Genomic DNA, 9966 nt, shown 5'->3' with positions numbered 1-9966 from the left:
CTTATCTTTATTTCAAAATTTCGAAAAATTTACTAACAATTAATGTGATTGATTCTAAAATTTGAAGTTTGTTACTTTCTTGTTATGAAAGGTTCAATCTTTAAATTCTAGAGTCATATCTTTTAGTTTCTTGTTAGTCAAGTAATCAATTTTAATTTTAAAAATCAAATATTTTCAAAATATCTTTTTCAAATCATATCTTTTTCAAAATATATTTCAAATCTTTCCTCTCTCTAATTTTCGAAAATTACCTCCCTCGTTTTCAAAATTCTTTTTTTACTAATTGTTTCAAATTTTAATTTTTATTTTATTCCTTTTCTTAATTTTTGGGTTTTAACTTTAATATTTTTCTTTTATTTTAGTTAATTTTTGAAAACTCTTCTCTCTCATCTCTTTCTATTTATTTATTCATTTACTAACACTTCTCTTCATCTTAAAATTTGAACCCCCTCTTCCTCTCTGAGTTTGAATTTTTCTCGTTTCCTTCTTGTATTCTTTTCTTCTTCTACTAACATAAAGGAATCTCTCTACTGTGGTAAAGAGGATCCCTATTATTATTTTCTGTTCCCTTCTTTTTCATATGAGCAGAAGTAAGGACAAGGACATTCTTGTTGAAGCAGATCCTGAACATGAAAGGGCCCTAAGGAGGAAGCTAAGGGAAGCTAAAGCACAACCCTCTGGAGAGGACTTGACAGAAAATTTTGAAAAAGAAGAGGAGATGGAAGCCGAAAATAATAACAACAATAACGCAAGGAGGATGCTTGGTAATTATACTACACCTACTTCCAACTTTTATAGAAGAAGCATCTCAATCCCTGCCATTGGAGCAAACAATTTTGAGCTGAAGCCTCAACTAGTTGCTTTAATGCAACAGAACTGCAAGTTTCATGGACTTCCATCAGAAGATCCCTACCAATTTTTAACTGAGCTCTTGCAGATATGTGAGACTGTTAAGACTAATGGAGTAGATCCTGAAATCTATAGGCTCCTGCTTTTCCCTTTTGTTGTAAGAGACAGAGCTAGAACATGGTTGGACTCACAACCTAAAGATAGCCTGGACTCTTGGGATAAGCTGGTCCCTTCTTGGCTAAGTTATTTCCTCCTCAAAAGCTGAGCAAGCTTAGAGTGGATGTTCAGACCTTCAAACAAAAAGATGGTGAATCCCTCTATGAAGCTTGGGAAAGATACAAGCAGATGACCAAAAGGTGTCCTTCTGACATGCTTTCAGAGTGGACCATTTTAGATATATTCTATTATGGTCTATCGGAGTTCTCTAAGATATCACCGGACCATTCTGCAGGTGGATCCATTCACCTAAAGAAAACACCTGCAGAAGCTCAAGAACTCATTGACATGGTTGCAATTAACCAATTCATGTACACCTTTGAGAGCAATCTTGTGAGTAATGGGACGCCTCAGAAGAGGGGAGTTCTTGAAATTGATGCTCTGAATGCCATATTGGCTCAGAACAAAATGTTGACTCAGCAAGTCAACATGATTTCTCAAAGTCAGAATGGATGGCAAAATGCATCCAATAGTACTAAAGAGGCATCTTCTGAAGAAGAAGCTTATGATCTTGAGAACCCTGCAATGGCAGAGGTAAATTACATGTATGAACCTTATGGAAACACCTATAATTCTTCATGGAGAAATCATCCAAATTTCTCATGGAAGGATCAACAAAAGCCTCAACAAGGCTTTAATAATGGTGGAAGAAACAGACTTAGCAATAGCAAGCCTTTTCCATCATCTTCTCAGCAACAGACAGAAAATTCTGAGCAGAGTCTCTCTAGCTTAGTAAACATAGTCTCTGATCTGTCTAAGACCACTTTAAGCTTCATGAGTGAAACAAGGTCATCTATTAGAAATTTGGAAGCACAAGTAGACCAGTTGAGTAAGAAAATCACTAAAACTCTTCCTAATACTCTCCCAAGCAATACAGAAGAGAATTCAAAAAGAGTGTGCAAGGCCATTGATATAATCAATATGGCCGAATGCACAAAGGAGGAGAAGAACGTGAATCCCAGTGAAGAAGACCTCATGGGATGTCTCCCAGACAAGAAGGAGTTCCCTATTGAGGACCTAAAGGAATCTGAAGCTCATATAGAGACCATAGAGATTCCATTAAACCTCCTTCTACCATTAATGAGCTCTCTGAACTATTCTTCCTCTGAAGAGGATGAAGATGTAAATGGAGAGCAAGTTGCTCAATATCTAGGAGCCATCATGAAGCTGAATGCCAAGTTGTTTGGTAATGAGACTTGGGAAGGTGAACCTCCCTTGCTCATTAGTGAACAAGATACATGGGTTCAGCAAACTCTACCTCAAAAAAAACAGGATCCTGGTAAATTCTTAATACCCTGTACCATAGGCACCATGACCTTTGAGAAGGCTTTGTGTGATATGGGGTCAGGCATAAATCTTATGCCACTCTCTGTAATGGAGAAACTGGGGATCTTTGAGGTACATGCTGCCACATTCTCATTAGAGATGGCAGACAAGTCAATAAGACATGCTTATGGATTGGTAGAGGACGTGTTAGTGAAGGTTAAAGGCCTTTACATCCTTGCTGAATTCATAATCCTAGACATTGAGAAGGAGGAGGATGAATGCATCATCCTTGGAAGACCCTTCCTAACCACAGCAGGAGCTGTGATTGATGTTGACAGAGGTGAGCTAGTCCTTCAATTGAATGGGGACTACCATGTGTTTAAAGCTCAAGGTTATCCTTCTGTAAACATGGAGAGGAAGCATGAAAAGCCTCTCTCAATACAGAGTCAAACAAAGCCCCCACAATCAAACTCTAAGTTTGGTGTTGGGAAGCCACAACCAAACTCTAAGTTTGGTGTTTAACCCCCACATTCGAACTCTAAGTATGGTGTTGGGAGGTCCCAACAATGCTCTGATGATCTGTGAAGCTCCATGAGAGCTCACTGTCAAGCTATTGACATTAAAGAAGCGCTTATTGGGAGGCAATCCAATTTTTATTTATCTATATTTCTCTTGTTCTTTTATGTTTTATTAGGTTTATGATCATGTGGAATCACAAACCAATTGCAAAAATTTAAAACAGAATCAAAAACAGCAGAAGAAAAAGCACACCCTGGAGGAAGAGCTTACTGGCGTTTAAACGCCAATAAGGAGCACCTGGCTGGCGTTCAACTCCAGAACAGAGCATGGATCTGGCGTTGAACGCCAGAAACAAGCAGCAATCTGGCGTTTAAACGCCAGGATTGCACCCTAAGGAAAGCTGGCGTTTAACGCCAACAACAAGCATCAGGCTGGCGTTAAACGCCAGAAACATGCTACATTTGGGCGTTTAACGCCGGAAACAAGCATCAATCTGGCGTTGAACGCCAGGATTGCATGCAGAGGGCGTTTTACATGCCTCATTGGTGCAGGGATGATAAATCCTTGACACCTCAAGATCTGTGGACCCCACAGGATCATCTCAAGATCTGTAGACCCCACAGGATTCCCACCTACCTCAACTCACGTTCTCTCTTCTTCACCCAATTCAATAACACTCTTCCCCATACACCATTCACCACTCACATCCATCCACTCTTCCCCATAAACCTCACCTACCTTCAAATTCAAAACCTCTTTCCCACCCAAACCCACGCTACATGACCAAACCCTATCCCCTCTCCCTCTATCCTTCTTCATTACACAACACAACCCTCTCTTCTCCCCCTTGGCCGAATACACATCTCTCTCCCCCTCCTACATATCTTCTTCTTCTTCTATTCTTTCTTCTTTTACTCGAAGACATGTTTAACAAACTCACTAATCATTAAAAATTGTCTCTGTAACATTAAATAAAAAAATATCAATTTCTTCACAATCGAATTATATTTGTTTTTAATTATGTTATCAACATTAGTATTGAAAAGAAAGAATCACAAAAAACAAGTAACTTCAAATTCAAAAAAAAATTAATATAAATCGAATTTGATTATATTTTTAGTAATTTATTTATATTATATAAATAAATATATTCTAATTGATATTTGTCATAGACACATCGCTACAAATTAAGAACTATAACCATGAAACCACATTAAAGTTCCTAAATATGCCATTGCTAAAAGCTTAAAACCATAACAAGAACCATCCATTTTCAACTAAGATAATCACAGATCTAACGAGTAATGACAACTGTTAAGCCATTAGAGCAAACACTTTGCGTGCATAAAAAATAACAATTACGGAGAAAGAAATCCAACGGCAATAGCAAACTCCAACAAATCATAGGTACACAAGTAAATTCTACATTCATCTTTAACAATACAACTTAAGTAGGTACACTCTAGAAAAATTTAGGAAAAAAAAGTAGCAAAATACATGGTGTGATAAACACGAGAAATTCTCTCCTACTTTGCCTCGCTCTCTAAATCCAGAAAGCACACCGAGACGTAAAACCCAAAACAGAAAAGAAAGTGAAAACAAGACACCACCATGAGCCCAACACAAAAAATAATAATAATAAAATAAAATAAATAGAGGGAGAACAGAACCATCACTCCATCATCATCTCTTTGCCCAACATTGATGAAAAAGGGAAAGCGCCGTCCCACAACCATCCATCAACACGTTCCCTTTCGCCAGTGATTATTAACCACTTGCAACAAAATTTAAAATCAAACAGAAAGAGAGCAGCACAAACCATGACTCACCATTGACGGCTGCTAGTGCAAAAGAGGGCCAGGGGAGATGGTGGAAGCCAATGACAGAGAGGGTGGTTTCAGAGAGTTTGAAGACAAGTGCAATTAGTTCTACTCCCCTTGTTTTAATTCTTTTCATCTTCACAATTTCAATCTCTTTCAAGACTGCTGAAAGTCCTCATTTTAGTATATCTTAGGCTCTTTACCTCAGACAGTTAGAGATGCTCCATTGTCTGCTGATGTGAGATTTAGTATCATGGTTGCTGCCTTCAGAGCCCTGATAAATGAAATAATAAATGCATCAATAACTGTCACTACACTGCATTGACCAAATACAAACACATCCATGTTACTTAAACTTTTCCATATCTATTTTGTGTTTTCACTCATATTATGAGTGCTTCATAGATTGTCTTCTTGGAAACTTCAGTATGACCCCAATGTTTGCGTTCCCATTGCAGAAAGGCATCATGGCCCCCGAGCCTGAGAGTGCAGAAGCAACAAAGTGTTGCTTCTCTACTGAAACCCATGTTTAGATCTATACTTTAGATAATATATTTTCTCATTTTTATAGTTGAAGAAAAACACACATAGACAAACTAACACCTTTGTAAATTACAAATGCAAAATTTGATTTTTATGAATGCTATCTTCACAACATATATTATTTGAATAAAGTTATTGTTAGGGACTTGGGTATTATAGGGTGCTCAAAGCCCCACATCGAGTAGTTTAGGATGCTTGATGTTGTATATAAGGAGAGTGGTTCTACCCCCTTATCAGCTAGCTTTTAAGGTGTGGTTTTCCACTTTCCTCAAATACTTAACAATGGTACCAGAGTGTGGTTGTTGGCGCCATGGAAAGGGCTACCTATAGGCTGGATTAAGGTGAATTCCGAATATTGATAGATGGTAGCTAAGTGGCTACCGTTGGGTCAGTGTCAATAGAGTGAAGCCGCCATGGACGTCGGCTCTCCAAGGCGGTTCTTCCCCTTATCAGCTAGCTTTTTTAAGGTGTGGTTTTCCACTTTCACTTTCCTTAGATACTTAACAGTTATCTATTAAACATAAATTACGATTTAATCATGGCCCAGATCCTTTGGTCATTCTAAAAAGGAGTAAAGTTAAGGGAAGGACATTAAGAAAACATTATTTGATGCCATGACATGCCATTCTATCTTGGCAACATATATTATTTGAGTAAAGTTATCCACAAAAACATATATTATTTGATTAAAGTTACCTACACTATCTAAATTAACACCTTGGCATTTTAGGTTTCTCATCATGAGCATGCCCTTACCCACCTCCCACAAAGACATGGGAAGGAAATGATTTAATCAAGGCTCAGATCCTTTGGTCATTCAAAAAAGGAGAGAGAAAAAAGTTAAGGGAAGGACATTAACACATTATTTGATGCCATGTCATGCCACACCATTAGAAAACCGATTGTAAAATACGAGAAGGGTGCAGAGAAACTAAATGTGCATACCAAGCTTCAGGTGCTTGATAGAGAGCTGCAGAAGTACCAAAGCAGGAGGCAAGCATGTCAGTGTTGATCACACCTGGATTAAGTGCAACAATGGCCATTCCTTCTGGCAACTCCTTAGCCACAGACCTGCTCAGACCTTCAATGGCCCATTTTGACGCACAGTAAGGTGCAACCAATGCAGCTCCAGATCTGCCCCAGCCAGATGATATATTGACGATTATGCCCTGCTTCTTTGCGGCAATCATGAGAGGGACAAAGTGGCGAAGCACATTGGCAGTACCTTTGACATTTGTGTCTAGGACACTATCAAACTCTTCTGGTGGCACCTCCCAGATCTTGTTATTCTTGTTGATTGTTCCTGCATTGTTCACTATGATATCAGGAACACCCGTCTTCTCCATCACAGTTCGCGCCAACTCTTCAACACTGCTATTCAACCTCTATAAAAAATCACGTTCAATGACAATAATAAATAAATATTTGATCATAGAATAGAGAAGAGTGAAGAAAGGGATATAACCAACCACGTCGGCATTGAGGAACAAGTGATTGTGATTGGGATTGGAAGAAGAGAGTTGGGAGTGGAGGGAGTTGAGGGCATCTTGGGCGCGGGAACAGCCAATTATGTTGTGGCCTCTGTTGGCCAGCTCAAGGGCCAGCGCTCTTCCCAGCCCTCTGCTGACCCCTGTTATCAGCACTGTTCGACTTCCAATTGCATCCATAGAAGACCTTAAGAGCAATATCACTTACATTAAAATACGTGCAGAGAAATAGCAAATAAGAATGCCTTGTTTATATTTTCAACATCACAGCTGAAAGAACTACGCATGACCTGCAAAATACATGCCAAAAGAAAAACAACTGAAAAATCAAATCTCAGTTCTAAACTAGAAAATCATAACGTTCAATCAACTCCATAACATCAATAGCAGTTACGAATACAGGTTACAAAAGTTAAACAAAATAGGTAGAATCATGAAAAGTAAACCAGAGAGAATGTGATCTTGAATAATTGATCTGGAAACACTTCCCATCATTTTCCTATGAAAATTTGTTTTCCACAAACAGCAGTAGAAACAGTGGGCTACTGCAAATTCACCTCACTTGACCTCAATCACTAAATTATAGACTATCAGAGGATTTACGAAATATCTATGCATTGCTCACACTATTCGCAGAAAAAGAAATAATAAACACCAACCAGAAGTAGGGATCGCAATGCAGCGGAGCAGGGTGGGGCGGGAGATGCCTCCCTACTCCCCACCCCAGAACCCTGATCTTCTCCATGTCCTCGCCCCCAATCCCCGCCGTGATGAGATATTTACCCCCATCTCCAGTCCCTACATTCCCCGCAGGGCCCCATTCTCATCCCTTCCCTTGATAATTTCTTTGAAAATCATAATGAAATTTTTTTAAAAAAAAGTAAAAAAATCATAAAACATCAGAGCATCATACAAATACATCTTGTCCAAGATTACAAATTAATTGAAATTCAATATCACAATACATAACACAGTACAACTACAAGTTCTCTGTCCAAGTTATCTGTTATAATAACACAATACATAAATATGTTAACATACATCATGAACGAATACAAGATATTAAATAAGAATTTTTTCAGAAAAAGGTAATTACCTAAACCTCCAATTCCCTATCATCCAATATGGCAGAAATTAATTCAGCAATCAACAGAAATTAATTTCATTTATTCTATACAACTTATAATAAATAAGTAGCAATCAACAGAAATTAACCCAGCAAATCCAGATTTCATTGATTTATATATGCATTAAAAAAATTGAGAAGATCATCAATAAGAAATGGAGGGAATAAATAAATCCAACCAATGAATTGCATAGAGTACAAGACGAATGATATAGTTACATCCCACAGTAAAGAAAACCTCACCTGCTTATTTTCAGTTCTAACAAAAGATCAAACAATGCTAAACAAGGTGTAATCTCGTAGAAGCCTACTTTCACTTTTCTTCTTAAAACTCTCAAACATCTAAACTCCCTTAACACATTATTCTTCCTCTCCGCCTACCCTTTTCTTACCTTTTCTTTTTTGCCTACTATCTATCACTCAAAATTATGCTAGTTCAGGCAGGTTAATAGGTTACTACATACCAAAATGAAAATTTCCAAGTCTTAATACATTTATTGTAATCAAATTCCCATAACCAATGCAAGAGACTATAAGTAAATACATCCTACTGATTCAGTGAATTTCAATAAGCTAAGAAAAATAACAAAGTTATGTAACTTCTCAATCAGCACATCAGTTAGAGAAAGCACAAACCCTAAGAGAAAGGGCCATAAACACAAGCCTACCTCATGAATGAAAGATCAAATAAACACCTTTTGAAAAGATTAATAAGGAGTCATCAAGATAAACCCTATTATCAAAATCCTGACTAATACGGCTCAACTCCATTGGAAAACCAACCAGCTTGTCTACACTGGACCAACCTAATCCGATACCGCTAACTCAGGTGAATGAACTCATCCAGTACCAAAATAGGTCATCGATTTCTCACTGCCTGTTAGAAGTCGGTAGAAAAGGGAGGGCATTGGAGGCAACTTCACCCATATATAAAAATTCAAGCTGATAATAAAAAAAATCAATAGATCACAGCGAGAGAGAGATAGAGTATCCAACCTGAAGTGGAGGAGGAGGAGGAACAACCAGCAGGGGACGGCAAGCAGCGCAGATGCAGATACGGCGCAGTGACGGCAGGCGACGCGGTGAGGGTGAGGCGCGGGAGGGGAGACGGCGCGGTGAGGGGAGACGGCGCACAGTGATGAACGCGATGGCTGCAGAGAGCTGGGAGAGAACTGGAGTAGGAGGGCGCGGCGCACAGCTATGATAAAGGGAAGACAGATGAGGATAAGAGTTTGGGCTTATCTATATATATCACATTTGAAATGACTAAAAAGCCCCCAATTAAAAAAAAATGAGAGAAAATACTCAATTTAGATTTTGAAGTTACACCTTAGTCCCTGCGGTGGTTTCCACCACAGAGTCATTACTAGAGAAATGATGTGTACAACAGAATGTCACGCTGAATTCCACTAAAACGGCGTCATTTTTGTTTGGTGCTCAAACAGCTCAAAACGACATCGTATCATGTTATATGAAACTAGATACGTTTTAGTCAAACAAGTAACACCATATTCTCTCCCATAATAGGATTGTTCTTCTTCTTTCTCTTATCTTCAATGGAGCTGCGAGTCTGACTTATCAGATTCGTTGAAATCGCGATTCTTTTCTCTTCAACCACTTCACATTGCACCGGTCGTCTTCTCTTTACCTACGTTGACTAAGTTCGAGGTAAACAAAATATTAAATAAAAAAACTTCTATACCCATGATGATGATTTGCTTTTTTGCTTCACTTTTAGTTCCTCCTCTTTTCCTTTTTTATGCATTTTAGCTAAATGCATTTTGTTTTGCATGTTAGTATATGTTATTTTTTGTGCTTATTCTATGTTAGGGTTTATGTTTTCAGTGAATATCATTTAATTTCTTAACTTATTGGTTAGATGTTCGATCATTCCTATTTCTGTACCATTAATTTGATTTTAAATATTTTAGGAGAATTTTTTTTTGGGTTAAGGTTTCAACATGCGTGTGTTTGTCTGATAATTAATGGATTAAGAAATAAAAATATGGAATCAGATTGTCATATGTAATATATTACATTTGATTCTTACTCTATTTTATTTAGAAGAGATGTGCAGTTTCATCAAAGGCTTAATCTTATTAAGTCAATTGCTTATTTCATCTTGTAATATGGAGTAATT

General features: G+C 37.9%; 1 protein-coding gene and 1 non-coding gene across 8 annotated transcripts; both read right to left on the bottom strand.

Moving 5' to 3' along the window:
• Positions 1 to 1116: 1116 nt before the first annotated feature.
• On the bottom strand, positions 1117 to 1224 carry LOC127742144 (small nucleolar RNA R71). The gene has a single exon (XR_008003331.1). It is a non-coding gene; the product is annotated as a small nucleolar RNA R71 (small nucleolar RNA).
• A 3034-nt stretch (positions 1225 to 4258) lies between these two features.
• Positions 4259 to 9032, bottom strand: LOC107465537 (NADPH-dependent pterin aldehyde reductase). Of its 7 annotated transcripts, XM_052254552.1 has the most exons (6): positions 8823 to 9032; positions 8495 to 8703; positions 7360 to 7545; positions 6683 to 6887; positions 6159 to 6598; positions 4259 to 4944 (listed from the first exon to the last, which is right to left on the bottom strand). In XM_052254552.1, the coding sequence occupies exons 3-6, from the start codon at positions 7443 to 7445 to the stop codon at positions 4875 to 4877; spliced, it is 801 nt and encodes a 266-aa protein (XP_052110512.1). In that variant the 5' UTR covers positions 7446 to 7545; positions 8495 to 8703; positions 8823 to 9032; the 3' UTR covers positions 4259 to 4874. The 7 variants fall into 7 exon arrangements, with proteins under 7 accessions (XP_052110512.1, XP_015940001.1, XP_052110513.1 ...); XM_016084515.3 differs by lacking the exon at positions 7360 to 7545 and having other exon boundaries at positions 6683 to 6990; XM_052254553.1 differs by lacking the exon at positions 7360 to 7545.
• Between the last annotated feature and the right edge of the window lie 934 nt (positions 9033 to 9966).

This window comes from Arachis duranensis, chromosome 9, assembly GCF_000817695.3.
Source record: "Arachis duranensis cultivar V14167 chromosome 9, aradu.V14167.gnm2.J7QH, whole genome shotgun sequence".
Lineage (NCBI taxonomy): Eukaryota > Viridiplantae > Streptophyta > Magnoliopsida > Fabales > Fabaceae > Arachis > Arachis duranensis.
This window is presented reverse-complemented; position numbering and strand designations above follow the sequence as displayed.